The following is a 26,092-nucleotide window of genomic DNA, read 5'->3' as shown; positions in this document are numbered from 1 at the left end:
TATTAAAACCAGATCCAATTAATGACAATAATAAAAACATGCTCCACTCTCTGTGTTGGTGATTATATGTTCACTTTCATCAGAAGTGTTGATAAATAATTCAATCAGTAAAAATTAGAGCTGCTGTTGAAAACTGTTCAACATTCATTAATAGTTTAAAAGATTCTTACTGTTATCATTGTGTTTCCTCCACCCAAAAGTCCTCCAGCCCTGATCCAGACAGATGGAGCCGCAGTAGCAGCTGCAGAAAACCTCAAATGAAAGGCAGAGACAGTTAGAGTTTAGGATTTTAAACATGAGACTCCACACTGAGCAGAAATGTTTGATCAAACAATATCAAATAAATATGATGATCTTTCCTCAGTGTTGTTAGAAAGATGATTTCCATAGAGAGGGTCCACTTTGCATCATGAGCCCATGCTTCAGTGCTCTGCTAGTGTTTATAGTCCTGTGAGTTTAACACTTCATGACTGAGAGCTGCTGCCCCACAAACTTCACCCACAGCAACCATGACTTTGGTCTCCATCTTCATCTGGACACTGGCGCTCTGGACGAGAGGTAACACACATGAATATTTCTTGTGGAGATATCTATATGTCTGATTAGTAATTGTAATTAAGGTCTTTATAAAGGATTAAGGATATCCATACATTCACATATACATTCTAATGGGTAAAAAAAAAATATATATTTAATAATTTAAGTTTTATTTATTTTAGGATCAAATGGTCAAGTCACTGTGACACAGAGTCCAGTACTGAAAACTGTTTCTCCTGGAGACACAGTCGCCATCAACTGTAGAACCAGCTCTGATGTAGTTCTTGATATTCTGGCCTGGTATCAGCAGAAACCTGGAGAAGCTCCTAAACTCCTGATCCACAGTGCTGACACTAGACAGTCAGGTATTTCAAATCGTTTCAGTGGCAGTGGATCTGGATCTGACTAGATCTGACTAAATAGAATCGTACAAAAACCTCCCTCAGTCAGAGACTGCACTGCTGCAGCTGCACCCTACTGCAGGTGCTGAGGGGGAGGATGATACACACAATAACACACTCTGTGGAGGAGAGAGACACACCTCACTAACACACACCTCCACACACAATAACACACTCTGCGGAGGAGAGACACACACCTCACTAACACACACCTCCACACACAATAACACACTCTGTGTAGGAGAGATACACGCCTCACTAACACACACCTCCACACACAATAACACACTCTGTGGAGGAGAGACACACACCTCACTAACACACACACCTCCACACACAATAACACACTCTGTGGAGGAGAGACACACACCTCACTAACACACGCCTCCACACACAATAACACACTCTGTGGAGGAGAGACACACACCTCACTAACACACACCTCCACACACAATAACACACTCTTGTACATTTTCAGACTCCCACTTAAAGGTGGCTAATGCCCGTTGGAGGCCAAGAGGCATCACTATAAATATGTCCAAAAGTATTCATGGAACAAAATAATAATTTTTAAGTTTTCATCAGTCACAAAGCCATGCTGTGATCATGAACCAATCCTGCTCAGCTCCCCCACCACATTCAGTCCTCCATCGACATGTCATTTTCCTGTGAGAGTTAATTCAAGTGTAGTCTTAGTGTAAGTATTGTTTCTTTTATGTAATGTCAATGATACGGTGCTGTAATTTATTTAGGGAGAGTCCAGTGTAATCGTCCAGCGGGGGCAGAAACATTACTGAATCTTGTAGCATTTTCACTGGTCATTAGGGGTCCACACACTACAGTGCAAAGAAACCTGTTGTAATTCTTCAGATTTTTAATCGTCCAAACCATAAGATATTTGTGCCAATATCTCAGCATCTACAATGAGTATCAAGTTGACGTTTGGCATTCTGGTTCAGTGAGGAAGCCTACACATGGGAAATTAAGGACAACTAGATACAGGCAAAATTATTAATGTCACTGGCCAATCAAATTTCATCAGGTGTTTGACAGGCTTAACAATACCCAATCATCATGAAATTTGAACGGTATGTCCATGGGCACACTGTGTAAGAGCCTACATAGGTTTATGGTGATAGCCACAAGGGGCCGCAATTCATGTTTTTAACCAAAAATATGAAATATCTAAGTGACGACTGAACATATCAACATGAGATTAGCTTCATATTATCAGCCTTTACTCTCCTTAGTGTCTCACAACATTGCAAATGCAACTATTTTCAAAATGTGCATAGTCTTTTCTTAAAGGTCAAGTATGTGACAATGGAGCTTTTTCAAACAGATTTCTCTCAGATTCAGATTCAAATAGCTTTAATGGCTTATTAGAACTATATTGCCAGAGCATTACGAGAAACAGTAACAGAAAATACAAAGGAAAAATAAAGCAGCCAATAGTTACCAAATACGTGACATAAGTAGTGAATAAAAGCAATAATTAAAATAGAAGTTTTGGCAACATTTACAAATATGTATGTATTTATATATATAACTGAATATGTTAATGTTTACCCAAGTTTAGTGCTAGGTAGTGAGAGGTGGGGTATGGTGAGGTGGGTGTTTGGCACTCAGGCAGTGTTAGGCTCATGCCCACTGTGCAGCGAGTACGGGGGTGGGCACTGTGTGTGTGCGTGTGTGTGAGTGGGGCTGTGTGCCCATCTCCCAGGATTATTTCTAATTTCTGAAGGTCTGTGTGTGTGTGATAGTTTGGGATCAGCTGTTTAAACCTGTCTATATAGTGTTCTCTAGTTATTCTGAATTTCTGACCCTGAAGGAGGACGTGCATCTGTGTCTCCACCTCTACACTCCCACGGTGACCACACACTCTCTCCCACTCTTGGCCAGGTACTTGGTCAGGATCCATTTCTGCTGTGGGTCGCTGACACTCTCTCTTTCTCTCACTCTCTACACTGAGTGATAAAAAGGACCACAACATAACATTATATCATTATGAACACCTCCTTGTTTATTCATTCACCGTTCATTAACTCAGCTCCACTGAACACAGGAGCAGTTTGTAGTTCTATTGTTATACACTGGAGTCCACCTCTTGATCTACATACTTTGATTGCTCTCTTTCACCCCAATGAACAATGGTCAGTACCCACACAGGGCATGTATGATTTGGGTGGTGGAGGTTTTAAATGCTGCAGTGTCAGTGCTGGAATAAGAATAGTCCACCAACCAAGAACATCCAGCCAGCAGCATCTTGTGTCCACTGATGAAGGACTAGAGCATGACCAACACACACTGTGCAGCAGCAGATGATCTACTGTCTCTGACTTTACAACGGCAATGTGGACCAACAAGGTGTGTGTTTAACAAAGCGGACAGGGAGTGGACACAGTGATTTAAAACTCCAGCATCACTGCTTTGTATGATCCACTCATTTCACATTCATGATTCACACTCACAATATTCTCCAATTTATTCTGCTCCACTCTCTGCTTCTCAACAAATGCTGAAGGAGGGGCCCACATAGAGATCACACTCAGAAATGCTGCATATAAGAAAATACCCAATAACATTGCAAAGGTGAATAAGGCCTTGTACTTGCATATGTAAGCACAATTTACACACAGACTGTGAGGAGCCCGTAAATCACAGCTTGTGGCTACATTATGATGTGTTTCTCTGAGACTGAAATACATCAGTGCAAACTAATACATTCATCATGGACCTTACACATGATCTGTTCCTATAAACTTCTCAACTCCTAACAGCAGCAGTACCATGTTCTAAAATTAAAAACCATGTCTGTCATCTCTAAACTAAACTCTGACACAGTAACAGGACACTTCATCTGTGTTTGGTTATTTCTACCCACTCTGAGCCAGTCTTGGACAGACATTTGATCTGACCCCATCTCTCAGTTTATTCTCTAAGATTCACTCAAAGCTGTTTTAAGCTTTATCTTGGATACTGTAGGCTTTTCATATTCTGTAACATTGCTGTAACACAGTGGTGTCACCCATGAAAGACTTGATCACCACCTGCTGAACAATGAATGAGAGAGAGAGAGCAGTGAGATGAAACTCAGATTTACATGAACAGTCCTGAGTCATCCTCTTTCTCCGAGAAAAGAGCAGCACCTTCACCAGATGTTCAGCTTCATTTAGTCAACTTGTACGACTTGAGGGTTCTCAGACTTATGTAACAGTAAAACCATGAGCCATATGAGTCAACTCAGGTCAAATGTATTTTAATATCACTCCAATGACACAGTTTACAGTACACAGTGAAACAAAACAGGTTTCCTCCAGGACCAACAAACACAGAACATCTCACACAGGGCTAAAGTGCACGAGGGCAACATGTGCAACAACGCTAGATGCTAGAGGATTGCCTCATGACAATCATCTGGAACACTTCATGATGATGGGAGTGAGTGCATTGGGACAGTATTCACTGAGGCAGGACACAGGAGACATCATTGACACGAGGATGATGGTGGTTGGCTTGAAGCACATTGGGATGATGGCACTGCTCTGGGAGGTGTTGAAGATGTCAGTGAAGATATGTTAGCTGGTCTGCACATCCTCTGAACACTCAGCCATGAATGTAGTCTGCTCCAGCAGCTTTTCCTGGGTTCATTTTACATAGAGTTTTCCTCACATTAACTATTCACTGGGAGGAAGTGTGGTCTTCCTCAGCATTGTGTCGTTCTGCACCTCAAACCATGTGTAGAATTTGTTCAGTGCATTGGGAAGGAAAGGATCACTGTCCAGATGGAGACAGAACTGCTCTAATCACCCAGCACTGACTCTACAATCCAGCTTTACATTGGATACAAACACCTCCTGCTCCAAACACACCGCTCTCTTCAGTCTTTTCACACACTATTTCTGAAGTAGAGCACATTATTAATGGATTCTGTAGCTATTAATAATGGAAAACACTCACAAACTGTAGAAGCTACAGATTCTTAAACATGCATTATAGTTTAACTCATAACAGCCCAGTCCCAGTTCACCATAAAGCCAAACTGTGATCACATAGAACATTTTTTTCATGTTTCTTGCTGTAATTTTTAATTAATTTTGGGTTGAAATCGCAATATAACAAACATCACAGTAATCATTTTCTAAACTTGTATTTGTACATTTAGTCCATGAAAAGGGATCAGAGTGGGTCGTACACTATGTAACACAGGACAGGTGACATTTCCACTGTTAAAAGGTTTGGAACACACTTTTTATTAACACAAATACCCTTTTAAAATAAGCATTTCTATGGTCTCTATGTATTCACCAATCACACAGTCATTCTGTAAATGAGGTCAAACAAACACAAATTCACACACTGTCACGTGGCTGCATCCAGGACGTTCAGTAAATGTCACTTTAAACATGTTTAAACATGTTTAGGGACGTCATGATTTAAAGTGAAGGTGTTGTTTATTTTCAATGTTGTGAAGAAGATGATGAAGAAGACTTTTTTGCTGACACCATTCTTACGTTGTGAATAAAAAGGTTTTATTACAATGAACAGAACAGCATTTAACAAGCACCAATGGACTGCTTGTTGAGAAGTTTAGTGTTACGACCTCAAATGAAATAAAAGTGATTTTATGAAGACCATTTGCATCAGCTATTCAGTGATGGTAAAGAAGAAGTAACAACTCCAGGGGTGAGACTAAAAATAACTAAAAATAAACAAGATCAATTAACTCACCTTATTCCCAAAATAAAATTATAATAACTACCCATCCTCTGTACTCCAAAACCAGGAGAAAAAGTATAAAAAAATTAAAATCACAATTTTCTAAAGGACATATAAATAAGTTAAAGCGAACACACGGGTACTCTACACAGATGGGTAGGTAGGACTGGTCAGGTCGGTGGAAGGACTGATGGCACAAATGCGAACACTTGAACAGCCTCTTCCTACTGCTGTCATCTCTCCCACTTTTATCGTTGGACGGCCACCTACTGCAACCAATCAGAATACATCAGACTGAGATCTGGGAGGATGACAGAAAGAGAAAATATACAAAAAAAGGCTGAGCTATTTCTACATTCTTTGATCCCTTTTTATGATGAATATTCAAGTCAAAATCTTGTACCAACAAGGCCCATAGCATTAATTATTAGTTTGAATTATACACGTGATTCAAATACACCAGAAGATTATGATCAGTATACACTACAACTGCGAAGGGGCAAGAACACAGATTAACTCAAAAATGTCGCAGAGCCATAAAAAGTGCATGGGCCACCTTTTCAATTGTGCTGTAATTTAATTGATGTTTCACTAACTTCTTAGAAAAATAACACACAGGTTGCTGTAATTCCAGCTCAGTTTCCTGCAACAATACTGCCCCAACCCCAGTGTGACTAGCATCCACCTCTAGCTGAAATGGCAAAGTAAATTTTGGAGCAGTTAACACAGGAACATGGCATAACAGTGCCTTTATTGAATTAAAAGTATGTTCACAGTAAATATGTCAGAGGAAATGCAACATCAGAAAAAGTTTTACAAAAACCGGATAATACCCAGCCATGCCAAGAAAATGATGTCCCACTTAGAACCTGGAATAGGAAATCCCATGATGGCAGATATTTTTTAATCAATAGGACGCACCTGACCCTGTCAAACCTGTTTATCCATGTAGGTGATAGTAGCTTTTCCAAAGCCACATTTTGCAAGATTTAATGTAAGTGATGCGGCTTTTAAATGACCAAATATAATAAAGAATAAATCACCATCCAGATATGCTTCACAGTTGCTTACACCAGCTAAAGCATAGTTTATTAATCACTGAAAAGAGGCAGGGGCATTCTTTAATCCAAAAGTCATCCGGACTAACACACACAGAAAACTGAGATGCACAGGGAGTGAGAGGAACTTGCAAATAATCTTTAAGAAGGTCTAATTGTGTTACAAATTGCGCCTGACCTACATTATCAACACAATCATCCATTCCTGGAAGTGGAAAAGAATCTGAAACAGTAACAGCATTTTATTTCCTAAAATCTGTACAAAATCTAAATGTACCATCCAGCTTTGGCAGTAAAACACAGGGTGATCTCCAAGCACTTAAACTCAGGACCACAAAACTGTTTTTCAATGAATACTCCGTCTCCTCGCACATTATAGTACGTTTCAATGGATTAACCTGATATGCATGTTGTTTGATTGGAGGATGGTTATTCACATCTATATCATTTGCAGTACAGTGGTTTGTGTTGGAATATCTGAGAATAGAGCCACATGATCCCCAATCATTTGAACAATATCCCGTTGGGCTTCACTAGACAAATGCTTTAAATACTCTTCCAAATTTACCAAAATCTCAGAGTTTTGTAGTTGAGGACACACCAAAGGAGAATTTTTTAAGGTTAAACCATCTTTTTCAGGACTTCAGGTAGGGGTTACAGATACAACAGAGGACATAGCAACACATTTGGTCTCTTCCCAAGGGATATAAAGTTTCAACAAGTTAACATGACAAACACGGAATTTACATCTTCATTCTGGAGTGTGTACAACATAATCCATCTCACTCATTTTTTTTTTAATTTCCTAAGGACCCATAAACTTAGCTTGTAGTGCAGAACCTGGAGCAACAATATGTCCTTAGCCATGGAACAAGCTTGATGCAAGCGTTATCGAAAATCACTAACATAATCCAGCATGTTTTTAGGACCTGCCTGGTCTGACTGATCAGCCAGAAATTGCTCTTTCAATAATCTCAAAGGTCCACGAAAAAGTGCACGGAAACATGATCAGAACGACTAAAACCTAAAGACCACGGAATGCCCTCTTCCCAATCACAACCTGATTCCAGACAATATTTTCTGAGCATAGATTTCAAAGTTTGATGGAAACACTCAATCACTCCCTGGGACTCTGGATGGTAAGCACTTGATGCTTTATGTTTAATAGACAATTGTTCCAAAACTTGACAAAACACACATGATATAAAATTAGAACCTTGATTAGTTTTAATAAATTCTGGTAAACCAAAAGTTGAGCTAAACTTTACTAAAGCCTTGATGATACCATTTGAATGTACGAGCACAATGGAAAAGCTTCTGGATAACATGTAGAAATGCACATCAACGTCAATAAACACTGATTTCCAGATTGTGTTTTAGATAGTAGCCCTACACAATCTAAAATTATTTGCTGAAACTCATTACAGGTATTGGATAAAGTGGAGCAGGTGGAATACACTGGTTAGGCTTTTCTACCATTGGAGAGATATGGCATGAACGGCAAAATTTTGAAACATCAGACTTCAAACCCGGCCAATAAAATACTTTACAATGTGGTTATATGTTTTCTTCATGCCCAAATGAGTGGACAAACAATACTCATAAGCCAGACTAAAAATCTGTTCTCTATAAGCTTTAGGAACTACAACCTGATATGCATAATTCCAATCAAAATCACCTGGATTTGATGAGCACCATTTGTGCATCAATACACCACAATCCAAATAAAAAGCTGTAGAATGTTTATCAAGATGTTCCTTTTAAAACAAAACAAAAAAAATCTATATATGTTTTTAACGAAGATTCAGTTCTCTGTGCATTAATATGTTGAGCTCTAGTCACTGGAGCAACCTGTGATATAATGACTCTGTCACTGTGCTGATGATGAAAAAGCTGACTTATGTGTTGAAACTTTTTCATCAAACAGCAGCATCAGCTAATGACAAAACCTTTTAGCCATTCAAATTAACAATTTTCTCTGGCAAACTACCTTTAAACTCTTCCATTAAAATCAATTCTCTCAACTTATTGAAAGTAGTGACTCTACGACAGAAGCTCGTAAAACAGAAGCTTTCACAGAGTCATACCCCATGCTTTAATACAAAGACCTGAGTGTTACCAACTAAATTACATTGCAATAACAATGACCACCACAAAGCTGTAGTCACACAATCAAATGTGATAAAAGACAAATCAATTTCAGACTCCCGAAACTGAGGAACTAACGGAATGCATTTACTCACATCAAAATCACAGAAGCTGCAGAAGCAGAAGCAGGAGCAGGAGAAAACACAGGGACAGGAACGGGAGCAGGTTGAACTTCAGGTTGCTGCACAAGAGAGGATGGTAGCTAAGCAACCTGTTCATCTCTGTGAAGGTGCTGTAGCTCCAACTCACACACTTTCAAACCTTGTGTTTCCCTTTTCTCTCGTTCAATCAGAAGTTCCAAATCCTTGAGACAAATCAGCTCTCTTGTATCAATGAAGATTTACGATTTAGCAGGATCTATTCTGTGAGAAGGTGAAGGAGCTGAAACCACAGTCATTGCCTCCGCACCGGCCTCTGCTTCCTCCACGCCCACAGCAACACCTGCGACCAACTCAGGGTCCCACGGCAAAACTTGGCGCTCCATCAGCTGATGATGCAAAAAAAAGCTTAAGGTCATGTTTTTATGAAGTTTATCAGAATTAAAATATGATAATCATCAGCCACATAATGAACACTCACCCCTGAATTATTAACAATTTTCTAAAGGACTTAAAGCTAACACACAGTACTCTACACAGATGGGTAGGTAGGACTGGTCTGGTCATTGGGAGGACTGATAGCACAAACACGATCATTGGAACAGCCTCTTCCTTCTGCCATCATCTCTCCCCCTTTTATTGTTAGAGCGCCACCTGCTCTGGGAGGATGATAGAAAGAGAAAACATACAAAAAAAGGTAGAACATATGAGGGTTGTCACATTAGCCAATGCACTTCTGACTTCACCCCAAAGGCCACGTGTTTATATAGGTTATTTTGTGTCTATATAAGGTAATGGTATAGTGTCTTGTTTACATTATTCCCTGCTCTGGGACTGAGGACACTAAAAGAATTATAGCTTCTCTCTAACTTTCAGGAACTTAACCTAAACATTCCCTTCTAAGACAGTTCTATGTGCTGCACACACTTAATAACATATGCATATAAAATATACGTCAAGGATAAAGCTGTATAGGGAAGTTTCCAGACCTCTAAGTGTTTGTGACAAATATGTCACCACGGGTTCTTATGGGCTACAAGATTTGGCTACACTTTTTCTAAGGTTTATTCTTAACAGTTAATTAACTTTTAGCAAGCTGTTAACTCAATAATAATAAGGAAATAACCAAAACCACCGAGAGTAACACATCAGTTGTAGGCACTCACTAATTTGTAAAATGCTACATATTTATTTATTTTAGGTTTAAATATGTTATTAACTGTTTCTATAGCGATGACCTAAACATTTATGCAGTAATGTTCAGTTCCAAGCAGACCTCAACTGTCTGGATATGACATGCTGATCCTACAATATAAACAGGTTAAATATTTAAATCCAGACTGGTCTAATGTGGTAGTCATTGCTAGTAAATGAACTCATCTGCAGTACTTGTACATGGTAGGATTAGTGTATATTCAGGCGTCCTGTTGATCAGAAGTCACTATAAACCATTTAAAAAAGAGCAGGTCAGGAAGTGTATAGTTATAAAGGGTGAATTAGTAAAACTGTAGTTATGGTCTTCTAAGATCTTTAATCAAATCAAATGTATTTATATAGAGCTTTTTATAACTGATGATGTCACAAAGCCGCTTCACAGAATTCCAGTAAGACAACAATTTGACATGAAATGTAAAAAACCTCAAGTGAGCGAGGCCAGGGGCGACAGAGGCAAGGAAAAACTCCCTCAGCTGAGGAAGAAACCTTGGGAGGAACCAAGGCTCACAAGGGGTGACCTATCCTCCTCTGGTCAATCTACTGGTGATAATAGTTAGGAGTCCGTGAGAACTTCAGTGTAGGGGCAGCTTCAAGGCACTTGGTGGTTGCTGGAGTGTGGGCAGCTGGTCTGAAGCGTGGGGGAGGATCTCGACAGTCATCCACCAGTGTCCAGACGGACAGGTGGGGAGTCGTTTACTTGGAAAAAGGTAAAGGGATGGAATTAGTTTTGAACTGTTTGGTGTTTGTACAGTAGAAAATGTGACAGCTTTAACTAAAAGGAGAGAACTAGAAGGACATACAGAAACGGGAGCATCCTGAAACACTGGCATCTCTCCGCTCCACCGTCAACAAACCTGAGTGATCGCGAGAAGCGGCGGGACGACACCAGCGTTTCAGTTTACTATAATTCCCTGTGTCCATGGACCCACCGGATCTGCCGCCTTTATCTATGGGGGAGCATTAGCTACCAAAAGATAAACTAAACAAATGAGTTTTTAGCCTAGATTTGAAGATTGTGACTGTGTCTGAGTCCTGAACATTTTCTGGAAGATCATTCCAGAGTCTGGGGGCTTTATAAGAAAAGGCTCTTCCCCCAGCTGAGGCCTTCTGAATTCTGGGAACAATTAAAAAAAACAGTATTCTGTGATGTGAATAAACGTGGAGGCTCATAATATGAAATAGTATCTTGAAGGTATTCAGGAGCGAGCCCATGTAGAGCTTTATATGTTAGTAACAGAATATTATAGTCGATTTTACAGGCAGCCAATGAAGTGATAGAACTGGACTGATATGTTCAAATGTTCTAGTTTTAGTGAGGACCCTGGCTGCAGCATTTTGAACTAGTTGAAGTTTTCTTAAATTTCTTTAATAACTACTTCATTAATGTAGGTTGCTCGCTATGAACTACTTCCACAACATTAATAAGTGCTTATAATTCAGAATGTGTACATTCTAACTTAGCTTTGCAATTGCTGAATAAAAACATTTAGTCTAATGGCCAGTGACATTTGCATCATGAAGATAAAAGAAACTGCTGTAAACACACAATATGCTCCTTGATATCTACAATAATACTGAATATTAAATGCAGCTTAATAAATATCACTGTAATAAAGTGGTTACTCTGAATGTCTGTTTATTTGCCAGTATTCAACACATTTTATTAATACATTTATAACAAGTTTATATGCTCTCTTTCAAATAATATTGATCTTAAATAAATGACTGTTAACTGCTTGTTAATACACTGCTTGCTAATAGTTAATCAACCGTTAAGAATTGGCCCTTAAAATAAAGTGTTCTCAAAGATTTTTATTGTTATCATTGTTTCCTCAACCCAAATAAATATGATGATCTTTCCTCAGTGTTGTTAGAAAGATGATTTCCATAGAGAGGGTCCACTTTGCATCATGAGCCCATGCTTCAGTGCTCTGCTAGTGTTTATAGTCCTGTGAGTTTAACACTTCATGACTGAGAGCTGCTGCCCCACAAACTTCACCCACAGCAACCATGACTTTGGTCTCCATCTTCATCTGGACACTGGCGCTCTGGACCAGAGGTAACACACTCAGTTACCTTTTCAAGCGATGTATACATCTGAGGAGAAATAGTATATGTATTTACCTTTAGAAATTACAGTAAACAAACCTTAGAACATAGCAGTTCAATTTATTAAATAATTAAACTCAAATTAAAAACCTTTTAAATATAAATAATTTATTATAATTTAAAAGAATATGAAATAATTTAAATTTTACTTCATCTAAAGTACCCCACTTGTATGTTATTTAAAATATACTTTTAAATTAAATAAAAATTGCACTTATATTATTGTAAGTTAAACATTATCATCTTCTTTTCCGCTTTTCCATTTCAGGGTTGCAGTTTATTGTTAAGTGTTTTATTACTAATATTATTATAATTTGTTTACACATTTTATTTTATTTTCCTTTAGGGTCCAGTGGTCAGGTGACTGTTACTCAGACTCCAGTGAAAACTGTTTCTACAGGACAATCAGTCACCATCAACTGTAGAACCAGCTCTAATGTCCACATTAATTCTAATGGTGAATATCTTCACTGGTATCAGCAGAAACCTGGAGAAGCTCCTAAACTCCTGATCTACTTGGCTAACAGGAGACAGTCAGGTATTTCAGATCGTTTCAGTGGCAGTGGATCTGGATCTGACTTCACTCTGACCATCAGTAACGTCCAGACTGAAGATGCAGGAGATTATTACTGTGAGAGTTACCACTGGATCAGTAGCACCAATGTGTTCACACAGTGAAATAGAGTCGTACAAAAACCTCCCTCAGTCAGAGACTGCACAGAGACTGCACTGCTGCAGCTGCACCCTACTGCAGGTGCTGAGGGGGAGGATGATACACACAATAACACACTCTGTGGAGGAGAGACACACACCTCACTAACACACAACTCCACACACAATAACACACTCTGTGGAGGAGAGACACACACCTCACTAACACACACCTCTACACACAATAACACACTCTGTGGAGGAGAGACACACACCTCACTAACACACACCTCCACACACACAATAACTCACTCTGTGGAGGAGAGACACACACCTCACTAACACACACCTCCACACACACAATAACACACTTCCCTCCTCCGTGGTGTCCATGCTGTCCACTCCAAATCCAACTCTAGACAGGGGATGTAAAATTAACTCTTCAGATGTCTATGGCCAACCATTGGTGCACTACAATGGACTTTTAGGACCACGGCATTGAAAAAGAAAAAAGTCCTCCAGTGGCAGCCACATAATTTAAATGTTTTTAACATATGAATGGCAGAATGTGTCTATGGGCGGAACAAAAAAAGCTTGCACCTCAAAAATGTGCCTCTTGTAGTTTATGCTTCTCTCACAAGAATATAAAAATATATTTTGTTTTTGACCTATATATAGTTGGAAAGTAGACCCTTCAAGGTTGAACTTTTTTTCTAGGATAAAATCTCAGAGTTATGTACGTGTTTAGGTGTAATTTCAGTTAATTTCAGCAGGATAGCAGACCTCAGGAGGTTAAAAACTGAGTGCAGACTGTAGCTGATTAAACACCTTCACTAAAGTGGTGGAACTACAAGTTCTGCAGAGAAATACTTATTTTACAGATATGTCCATCAATTATTACAGCTGAATACCTGTAATTAAGTGATGGTGTTAAAATCTGTGGTAGACAACCAAGCAAAAACATAAAACTGACCATTTTCTTTTGCTCAGAGCATTTAATTAATGGAAAAACTATTAATTATAGTTAATAAAAAAAAAACTATTTTATATTACATTTATTTACATTTTACATAATTACATTTTACATGTACAATAACACACTCTGTGGAGGAGAGACACACACCTCACTAACACACACATTATACACACTGTGTGTGTGTGTGTGTGTGTGTGTGTGTGTGCGTGAGTGGGCTGTGTGCCCATCTCCCAGGATTATTTCTAATTTCTGAAGGTCTGTGTGTATAGTGTTCTCTAGTTATTCTGAATTTCTGACCCTGAAGGAGGACGTGCATCTGTGTCTCCACCTCTACACTCTCACGGTGATCACACACTCTCTCCTCTCTTGGCCAGGTACTTGGTCAGGATCCATTTATGCTGTGGGTCGCTGACACTCTCTCTTTCTCTCACTCTCTACACTGAGTGATAAAAAGGACCACAATATAACATTATATCATTATGAACACCTCCTTGTTTATTCATTCACCGTTCATTAACTCAGCTCCACTGACCACAGGAGCAGTTTGTAGTTCTATTGTTATACACTGGAGTCCACCTCTTGATCTACATACTTTGATTGCTCTCTTTCACCCCAATGATCAATGGTCAGTACCCACACAGGGCATGTATGATTTGGGTGGTGGAGGTTTTAAATACAGCAGTGTCAGTGCTGGAATAAGAATAGTCCACCAACCAAGAACATCCAGCCAGCAGCATCTTGTGTCCACTGATGAAGGACTAGAGCATGACCAACACACACTGTGCAGCAGCAGATGAGCTACTGTCTTTGACTTTACAACGGCAATGTGGACCAACAAGGTGTGTGTTTAACAAAGCGGACAGTGAGTGGACACAGTGATTTAAAACTCCAGCATCACTGCTTTGTATGATCCACTCATTTCACATTCATGATTCACACTCACAATAACCTCCAATTTATTCTGCTCCACTCTCTGCTTCTCAGCAAACGCTGAAGGAGGGGCCCACATAGAGATCACACTCAGAAATGCTGCATATAAGAAAATACCCAATGACATTGCAAAGGTGAATAAGGCCTTGTACTTGCATATGTAAGCACAATTTACACACAGACTGTGAAGAGCCCGTAAATCACAGCTTGTGGCTACATTATGATGTGTTTCTCTGAGACTGAAATACATCAGTGCAAACTAATACATTCATCATGGACCTTACACATCATCTGTTCCTATAAACTTCTCAACTCCTAACAGCAGCAGTACCATGTTCTAAAATTAAAAACCATGGCTGTTATCTCTAAACTAAACTCTGACACAGCAACAGGACACTTCATCTGTGTTTGGTTATTTCTACCCACTCTGAGCCAGTCTTGGACAGACATTTGATCTGACCCCATCTCTCAGTTTATTCTCTAAGATTCACTCAGAGCTGTTTCAAGCTTTATCTTGGACACTGAAGGCTTTTCATATTCTGTAACATTGCTGTAGCACAGTGGTGTCACCCATGAAAGACTTGATCACCACCTGCTGAACAATGGATTAACAAATGAAACACTAGGACTATGACACTGTGACAGTTCTCATCAGCACTAAGGAACTGAAACCAAGCTCCAAACAACTGAACTATACACAGCATTTTACACACACCAGTAGAGAGAGAGAGAGAGAGAGAGAGAGAGAGAGAGAGAGCAGTGAGGTGTAACTCAGATTTACATGAACAGTCCTGAGTTGTCCTCTTTCTCTCAGAATAGAGCAGCACCTTCACCAGATGTTCAGCTTCATTTAGTCAATTTGTCCGACTTGAGGGTTCTCAGACTTATGTAACAGTAAAACCATAAGCCATATGAGTCAACTCAGGTCAAATGTATTTTAATATCACTCCAATGACACAGTTTACAGTACACAGTGAAATGACACAACTTTCCTCCATGACCGACAAACACAGAACATCTCACACAGGGCTAAAGTGCACAAGGGCAACATGTGCAACAACGCTAGATGCTAGAGGATTGCCTCATGACAATCATCTGGAACACTTCATGATGATGGGAGTGAGTGCATTGGGACAGTATTCACTGAGGCAGGACACAGGAGACATCTTTGACACGAGGATGATGGTGGTTGGCTTGAAGCACATTGGGATGATGGCACTGCTCTGGGAGGTGTTGATGATGGTCAGTGAAGATATGTTAGCTGGTCTGCACATCCTCTGAACACTCAGCCATGAATGTAGTCTGCTCCAGCAGCTTTTCCTGGGTTCATTTTACATAGAGTTTTCCTCACATTAACTCTTCATTGGGAGGAGGGGTGGTCTTCCTCAGCATTGTGTCGTTCTGCACCTCAAACCATGTGTAGAATTTGTTCAGCGCATTGGGAAGGAAAGGATCACTGTCCAGATGGAGACAGAACTGCTCTAATCAACCAGCACTGACTCTACAATCCAGCTTTACATTGGATACAAACACCTCCTGCTCCAAACACACCACTTTCTTCAGTCTTTACACACACTATTTCAGAACTTTTTTGAAAAGTGATCAGAGTGGGTCGTACACTATGTAACACAGGACAGGTGACATTTCCACTGTTAAAATGTTTGGAACACACCTTTTATTAACACAAATACCCTTTTTAAAATAAGCATTTCTATGGTCTCTATGTATTCACCAATCACACAGTGATTCTGTAAATGAGGTCAAACAAACACAAATTCACACACTGTCACGTGACTGCATCCAGGATGTTCAGTAAATGTCACTTAGGGACGTCATGATTTAAAGTGAAGGTGTTGTTCATTTTCAATGTTGTGAAGAAGATGATGAAGAAGACTTTTTTGCTGACACCATTCCTACGTTGTGAATAAAAAGGTTTTATTACAATGAACAGAACAGCATTGAACAAGCACCAATGGACTGCTTGTTGAGAAGTTTAGTGTTACGACCTCAAATGAAATAAAAGTGATTTTATGAAGACCATTTGCATCAGTTATTCAGTGATGGTAAAGAAGAAGTAACAACTCCAGGGGTGAGACTAAAAATAAACAAGATCAATTAACTCACCTTATTCCCAAATTAAAATTACAATAACTACCCATTCTCCGTACTCCAAAACCAGGAGAAAAGTTGAATAACAAAAAATCACAGTTTTCTAAAGGACATATACTTAAGTTAAAGCTAACACATGAGTACTCTACAAAGATGGGTAGGTAGGACTGGTCTGGTTGGTGGAAGGACTGATGGCACAAATGCGACCACTGGAACAGCCTCTTCCTACTGCCGTCATCCCTCCCACTTTTATTGTTTGAGGGCCACCTACTGCAACCAATCAGAATACATCAGACTGAGCTCTGGGAGGATGACAGAAAGAAAAAATATAAAAAAAAAAATGCAGAGCTATTTCTACATTCTTTGAGCCCTTTTTATGATGAATATCCAAGTCAAAATCTTGTACCAACAAGGCCCATAGCATTAATCATTAGTTTGAATTATACACGTGATTCAAATACACCAGAGGATTATGATCAGTATACACTACAACTGCGAAGGGGCTAGAACACAGAATAACCCAAAAATGTTGCAGAGCCATCAAGTGAATGAGCCTCCTTTTCAATTGTGCTGTAATTTAATTGATCTTTCACTAACGTCTTACACACAAGTTGCTGTAATCCCAGCTCAGTTTCCTGCAACAATACTGCTCCAACCCCAGTGTGACTAGCATCCACCTCTAGCTGAAACGGCAAAGTAAATTTTGGAGCACTTAGCACAGGAACATGGCATAACAGTGCCTTTATTGAATTAAAAGCATGTTCACAGTAAAGATGTCAGAGGTAATGCAACATCAGAAAAAGTTTTACAAAAACCGGATAATACCCATTGTTGTGAAAAATAATTTTATTACTTTGTGTTAGTGGACAAATATCCTTAAATGATTAGTTAAAATTAAGCATTTATAATTGTGTGAAATCCTGTACCCTATATGCATTTATATGAATGACTAACCAGTATTTACATTATGAATTACTTACACATGTAGTTAAACATTTTTGCTTGATTCTGCACTACTAATTCATATGATAATTACTCCTAAAGACATATTATAAGCTAACTTCACTATATGGTATGATAACTTGATATTTACACACAGTTTTAATTCTTAACGTCTAACCTTGAACAGATGTGCACTCCAGAATTGTAACACACTGACATCATAGTGTTGGGCACTGAGGCGCTGATCTGTAGCTTCTGTTTGTGGCCTTGAAGTGTATTTCTGACTCCCTAAATTTTAGTCTCTAGGGAAAAAGTGCTGAGAAGAGAGGCCCATTGTCAGCCTGGCCAGAAAGAATGTCTTCAGGGTCACAACAGGCACCTGAATATTGCACGTAAAGAGCTGAGTACTAACACGTGAAATTATGCATATTAATATACGCTAATCAGCCAGAAACGCCTCACCACAGGCTATACGTCATCTGGGGTATAACTTGGAGTCAGATCATGGGAGGTCAGAATTTTCACTTGGGAGGGGTATTAGACTGTTCTCAATGTGTGAATTCTCCTGGATCCAGTATTTTGGTAAATAAATACTTTGATTTGCTTTGTACTTCACTCGACTGGTGTCTGCGACTCTCTCGTAATGGACATGCCTCCCCCGAAGAGGGAGGGTGTATTTTGGACCTTTATGTTATTTTCTCATGAGTTGGTAAATTTTAAATACTTTGAGAATGGTCCAAAGAAACATTTTTATCTTCACCATCCATGCCAAGAAAATGATGTCCCACTTAGAACTTGGAATAGGAAATTCCATGATGGCAGATATTTTTTAATCAATAGGACGCACCTGACCCTGTCAAACCTGTTTACCCATGTAGGTGATAGTAGCTTTTCGAAAGCCACATTTTGCAAGATTTAATGTAAGTGATGCTGCTTTTTAAATGACCAAATACCATTTTCAACGCTGCAACTTGTTCAGCCCAACTAGCAGAATAAATCACCATCCAGATATGCTTCACAGTTGCTTACACCAGCTAAAGCATAGTTTATTAATCGCTGAAAAGAGGCATGGACATTCTTTAATCCAAAAGACATAAACATGTATTTTTAAAAAATCATCCGGACTAACACACACAGAAAACTGAGATGCACAGGGAGTGAGAGGAACTGGCCAATAATCTTTAAGAAGGTCTAATTGTGTTACAAATTGTGCTGAACCTACATTATCAACACAATCATCCATTCGTGGAAGTGGAAATGAATCTGAAACAGTAACAGCATTTCATTTCCTAAAATCTGTACAAAATCTAAATGTACCATCCAGCTTTGGAAGTAAAATACAGGGTGATCTCCAAGCACTTAAACTCTGGACCACAAAACAGTTTTTCAGTGAATACTCCATCTCCTCGCACATTATAGCACATTTATATGGATTAACATGATATGCATGTTGTTTGATTGGAGGATGGTTATTCACATCTATATCATGCTGCAGTACAGTGGTTGTACACTGGAATATCTGAGAATAGAGCCACATGACCACCAATCAGGTGAATTATATCCTGCTGGGCTTCACTAGACAAATGCTTTAAATACTCTTCCAAATTTACCAAAATCTCAGAGTTTTGTAGTCGAGGACACACCAAAGGAGAATTTTTTAAGGTTAAAACATCTCTTTCAGGACTCTGTGTGGTAGGGGTTACAGATACAACAGAGGACATAGCAACACATTTGGTCTCTTCCCAAGGGACATAACGTTTCAACATGTTACCATGACAAACGCGGAATTTACATCTTCATTCCGGAGTGTGTACAACATAATCCATCTCAATCATTTTTTTTTTTTCAATGTCATAAGGACCCATAAACTTAGCTTGTAGTGCAGAACCTGGAACTGCCAACAAAGCTAAAGCCTGATCTCCAGATTTAAATTGCCCACAACAAGATTTCTGATCATAGCAAATTTTCATTTTATTGCTCTTTCAATAGTCTCAAAGGTCCATGAAAAAGTGCATGAAAACAAGGTCAGAATGACTAAAACCTAAAGACCACAGAATGCCCTCATCCCAATCACGACCTGACTCCAGACAACTACTCCCTGGGACTCTGGGTGGTAAGCACTTGATACATTATGTTTAATAGACAACTGTTCCAAAACTTGACAAAACACACATGACATTCAATTAGAACCTTGATCTGTTTGAATAAATTCTGGTAAACCAAAAGTTGAGCTAAACCTTACTAAAGCCTTGATGATACCATTTGATTGTACGAGCACAATGGAAAAGCTTCTGGATAACATGTAGAAATGCACATCAATGTCAATAAACACTGATTTCCAGATTTTGTTTTAGATAGTAGCCCTACACAATCTAAAATTATTTGCTGAAACTCATTACAGGCATTGGATAAAGTGGAGCAGGTGGAATACACTGGTTAGGCTTTTCTACCATTTGAGAGATATGGCATGAACGGCAAAATTTTGAAACATCAGACTTCAAACCCGGCCAATAAAAATACTTTACAATGTGGTTATATGTTTTCTTATGTCCAAATGAGTGGACAAACAATACTCATAACCAGACTAAAAATCTGTTCTCTATAAGCTTTAGGAACTACAACCTGATTTGCATAATTCCAATCAAAATCACCTGGATTTGATGAGCACCATGTATGCATCAATACACCACTATCCAAATAAAGATGTTCCTTTAAAACTAAAAAATCTCTATAGGTTCAGTTCTCTGTGCATTAATATGTTGAGCTCTAGTCACTGGAGCAACCTGTGATGTAGTGACTCTGTCACTGTGCTGATGATGAAAAAGCTGACTTATGTGTCGAAACTTTTTCATCAAACAGCAGCATCTGCTAATTACAAAACCTTTCATTCGTTCAAATTAACAATTCTCTTTGTCAAACTACCTTTAAACCCTTCCATTAAAATCAGTTTTCTCAACTTATTGAAAGTAGTGACTCTACGACAGAAGCTTGTAAAACAGAAGCTTTCACGGAGTCATACCCCATGCTTTAATACAAAGACCTGAGCGTTACCAACTAAATTACATTGCAATAACAATGACCACAGCAAAGCTGTAGTCACACAATCAAATGTGATAAAATACAAATCAATTTCAGACTCCCGAAACTGAGGAACTAAACCAAAGCATTTACTCATATCAAAATCACAGAAGCTGCAGAAGCAGAAGCAGGAGCAGGAGAAAACACAGGGACAGGAACGGGAGCAGGTTGAACTTCATGTTGCTGCACAAGAGACGATGGTAGCTGAGCAACCTGTTCACCTCTGTGAAGGTGCTGTAGCTCCAACTCACACACTTTCAAACCTTGTGTTTCCCTTTTCTCTCGTTCAATCAGAAGTTCCAAATCCTTGAGACAAATCTGGGGTTGTCACATTAGCCAATGCACTTCTGACTTCACCCCAAAGGCCACTTGTTTATATAGGTTATTTTGTGTCTATATAAGGTAATGGTATAGTGTCTTGTTTACATTATTCCCTGCTCTGGGACTGAGGACACTAAAAGAATTATAGCTTCTCTCTAACTTTCAGGAACTTAACCTAAACATTCCCTTCTAAGACATTTCTATTTGCTGCACACACTTAATAACATATGCATATAAAATATACGTCAAGGATAGAGCTGTATAGGGAAGTTTCCAGACCTCAAAGTGTTTGTGACAAATATGTCACCACGGGTTCTTATGAGCTACAAGATTTGGCTACACTATTTCTAAGGTTTATTCTTAACAGTTAATTAACTTTTAACAAGCAGTTAACTCACTAATAATAAGGAAATAACCAAAACCACCGAGAGTAACACATCAGTTGTAGGCACTCACTAATTTGTAAAATGCTATGTATTTATTTAATATATTTTAAGTTTAAATATGTTATTAACTGTTTCTATAGTAATGTCCTAAACCTTTATGCAGTAATGTTCAGTTCCAAGCAGACCTCAAATGTCTGGATATGGCATGCTGATCCTACAATATAAACAGGTTAAATATTTAAATCCAGACTGGTCTAATGTGGTAGTCATTGCTAGTAAATGAACTCATCTGCAGTACTTGTACATGGTAGGATTAGTGTATATTCAGGTGTCCTGTTGATCAGAAGTCACTATAAATCATTTAAAAAAGAGCAGGTCAGGAAGTGTATAGTTATAAAGAGTGATTTAGTAAAAGTGTAGTTATGGTCTTCTAAGATCTTTAATCAAATCAAATGTATTTATATAGAGCTTTTTATAACTGATTATGTCACAAAGCAGCTTCACAGGATTCCAGTAAGACAAAGATTTGACATGAAATGTAAAAACCCTCAAGTGAGCGAGGCCAGGGGCGACAGTGGCAAGGAAAAACTCTCTCAGCTGAGGAAGAAATCTTGGGAGGAACCAAGGCTCACAAGGGGTGACCTATCCTCCTCTGGTCAATCTACTGGTAATAATAGTTAGGAGTCTGTGAGAACTTCAGTGTAGGGGCAACTTCAAGGCACTTGGTGGTTGCTGGAGCGTGGGCAGCTGGTCTGAAGCGTGGAGGAGGATCTCAACAGTCATCCATCAGTGTCCAGACAGACAGGTGGGCAGTTGTTTACTTGGAAAAAGGTAAAGGGATGGAATTAGTTTTGAACTGTTTGGTGTTTGTAAAGCAGAAAATGTGAACATTTACAGAGTGTGGCTAATGACTCCAGCAGATCTGACTATGACAGCTTTAACTAAAAGTAGAGAACCAGAAGGACACACAGACACGGGAGCATCCTGAAACACTGGCATCCCTCCACTCCACCGTCAACAAACCTGAGTGATCGCGAGAAGCGGCGGGACGACACCAGCGTTTCAGTTTACTATAATTCCCTGTGTCCATGGACCCACCGGATCTGCCGCCTTTATCTATGGGGGAGCATTAGCTACCAAATGATAAACTAAAGAAATGAGTTTTTAGCCTAGATTTGAAGATTGTGACTGTGTCTGAGTCCCGAACATTTTCTGGAAGATCATTCCAGAGGTGGGGGGCTTTATAAGAAAAGGCTCTTCCCCCAGCTGAGGCCTTCTGAATTCTGAGAACAATTAAAAATGCAGTATTCTGTGATCTGAGTGAACGTGGAGGCTCATAATATGAAATAGTATCTTGAAGGTATTCAGGAGCGAGCCCATGTAGAGCTTTATATGTTAGTAACAGAATTTTGTAGTCGATTTTACAGGCAGCCAATGAAGTGATGATAGAACTGGGCTGATATGTTCAAATGTTCTAGTTTTAGTGAGGACCCTGGCTGCAGCATTTTGAACTAGCTGAAGTTTTCTTAAATTTCTTTAATAATACTTCATTAATGTAGGTTGCTCGTTATGAACTACTTCCACAACATTAATAAGTGCTTATAATTCAGGATGTGTACATTCTAACTTAGCTTTGCAATTGCTGAATAAAGACATTTAGTCTAATGGCCAGTGACATTTGCATCATGAAGATAAAAGAAACTGCTGTAAACACACAATATGCTCCTTGATATCTACAATAATACTGAATGTTAAATGCAGCTTAATAAATATCACTGTAATAAAGTGGTTACTCTGAATGTGTGTTTAGTTGCCAGTATTCAACACATTTTATTAATACATTTATAACAAGTTTATATGCTCTTTTTCAAATAATATTAATCTGAAATAAGTGACTGTAATTGCTTGTTAATACACTGCTTGCTAATAGTTAATCAACCTTTAAGAATGGGCCCTTAAAATAAAGGGTTATCAAAGATTTTTATTGTTATCGTTGTTTCCTCAACCCAAATAAATATGATGATCTTTCCTCAGTGTTGTTAGAAAGATGATTTCCATAGAGAGGGTCCACTTTGCATCATGAGCCCATGCTTCAGTGCTCTGCTAGTGTTTATAGTCCTGTGAGTTTAACACTTCATGACTGAGAGCTGCTGCCCCACAAACTTCACCCACAGCAACCATGACTTTGGTCTCCATCTTCATCTGGACACTGGCGCTCTGGACGAGAGGTAAGACACTCAGTTACCTTTTCAAGAGATGTATACATCTGAGGAGAAATAGTATATGTATTTACCTTTAGAAATTACAGTGAACAAACTTTAGAACATAGCAGTTCAATTTATTAAATAATTAAACGTAAATAATTTTAAAGATTATGAAATAATCATAACTTCATCTAAAGTACCCAACTTGTACATTATTTAAAATATACTTTTCAATTAAATAAAAATATTACTTACTCTATTGTAAATAGTTTTATTAAATAGTATATGTATTTACCTTTAGAAATTACAGTAAACACACCTTAGAACATAGTAGTTCAATTTATTAAATAATTAAACTCAAATTAAAAATCTTTTAAATATAAATAATTTAAAAGAATATGAAATAATTTAAATTTTACTTCATCTAAAGTACCCCACTTGTATGTTATTTAAAATATACTTTTAAATTAAATAAAAATTGCACTTATATTATTGTAAGTTAATCATTATCATCTTTTTTTCCGCTTTTCCATTTCAGGGTCGAAACTCTCTGACACCTTGAGCACCTCAACCTTCATGCCTTCTGCTCACCTTTCAACAATGTCATTAGGTGTTAGTCAGTCAGTCAGTCAGTAAGTGGAAATGCCTCTTCTAGGCCGGCCCGGTAGGTGGTCCAGCAATAATAAAGAAGGCCACAAACCTCAGTGCCATGAAGCTGCAGTACCTCCAATGCAGCAGCACAGGGAGACCACTAGCAGCACACAGTCAGGCTCCGGAGCACAGCATCTGTTCAGCACCTGAAACATTGTCTTTTGTGCATGTGAGTCACTGTAGGTGTGTGAACTGTTCAGACTGATACTAGATATAGGTGACATTATATAGACAGTGTGAACAGCGGAACAAAAAATCAGATTTGGGCCACTTTTACCTGCTGTGTGAAGGTAGCCTATATGTCATTGTACAAGATACAATTACATTTTTCTTTGGTGTTTAACCCATATTGTGAACACACACTCACACATTACTACACTATTGGGAATTGAGCAAACACACACCTGCAGCAGCAGGCACCTGTATCCAAAAACTGGGGAGCAGTGGGGTGTAAGTTATAACTCTGTCCCACTGACCCCAATTCTGCTGATGATCTCTTCTCTAACATTAGACCTTGGCTGCCCACCTGAGAAGGAGGTGCACTGTTCCAACAGGTTCTGCAATACCGTGTATCAGTGTGGAGGGGGGGGAATAAGCCTCTTGTCCATCTCCCTGCTCTAAAAATCTATTTAAAATCATATCGAGGAGCTGTGAGATAAAAACAGATACTAAACTTGATCTTTGACAAAAGGCTGAACAGTAATGTACCTCACACTGAAATGTAAATGGTGCCCCTTGGAGAGTATGAATCTACCACTTAATCAGAGAGCCATTCTGTGATCATGTCTCTGTCCTGCTCAGCCCCCTCACCACATCCAGTCTTCCCCAGACATGTCCTTTACTGTGAGAGTTAATGGAAGAGTAATGTTAGAGAAAGTGTAATGTGTGTGATATTTCAAATGTAGTGTTAAAGTCAGTGTTACTCCAGTGTTGGTCTTAGTGTACTGTGAGGAATAGTCCAGTGTTAGTGTTAGTCCAGCAGGGGGCAGGAACTTTAATCACTGTAGCCCTTCACTCTGTTTCACTGAGAAAAATAGACATCAGTCTAAATTCATGGAGCTTAAACTTCATGTGTTTCAATTACCTTCACAGCTCCATCTCTTACTAAGACTCTGTGTATGTTTACTTTAAACTGAACTTTCTTAAACTGGACACTGGTTCAAATACAGGAGTATTCATCCTTCAGTGTCTAATTATTTCTACTCTCTCTGAACCAATCTTGGACAGTGTTACACAGAGGACTACACGTTTAATATTCTTTATCCTTCTCTCCCTTTCCTTTGCTCTACAGGTGTGCTGTATTAGTCAAGTTAATCTGCTGATTGAGGAGAGGGGTGCAGTTTTAGCCAATCAGAGTTGCCCTGGCTGAGGAAGGGGTGGGGTTTCTGGAACAAAGACCTACCAGAGAGACCGCAGGCAGCTGAGTTCTGATTCTTGATTCTGTGAGATATGCTGAAGGAGCACAGCTCATTGTTTGGTTGGGGTGTTTTGTAGTGTTTAGTGATGGCAAACCGAAGCTTTCTGAAGCTTTCCTCCTGTGTCGAAAAATGGTTCATTAC

The 26,092-nt window shown here is 39.0% G+C and overlaps 1 pseudogene and 1 gene segment (V, D, J or C); one reads left to right on the top strand and one right to left on the bottom strand.

The window, feature by feature from the left end:
- Positions 1–12,162: 12,162 nt before the first annotated feature.
- On the top strand, positions 12,163–12,963 carry LOC136694866 (immunoglobulin kappa variable 4-1-like). The segment is given in 2 exon segments: positions 12,163–12,235; positions 12,632–12,963. Coding segments are annotated over 2 exon segments (381 nt in total).
- A 12,104-nt stretch (positions 12,964–25,067) lies between these two features.
- On the bottom strand, positions 25,068–25,237 carry LOC136695764 (U2 spliceosomal RNA; annotated as a pseudogene).
- Between the last annotated feature and the right edge of the window lie 855 nt (positions 25,238–26,092).

Source organism: Hoplias malabaricus, chromosome 4 (assembly GCF_029633855.1).
Source record: "Hoplias malabaricus isolate fHopMal1 chromosome 4, fHopMal1.hap1, whole genome shotgun sequence".
NCBI classification, from domain to species: domain Eukaryota; kingdom Metazoa; phylum Chordata; class Actinopteri; order Characiformes; family Erythrinidae; genus Hoplias; species Hoplias malabaricus.
Note: the sequence above shows the minus strand (reverse complement) of the source record. Positions and strands in the feature narration are given on the sequence as shown.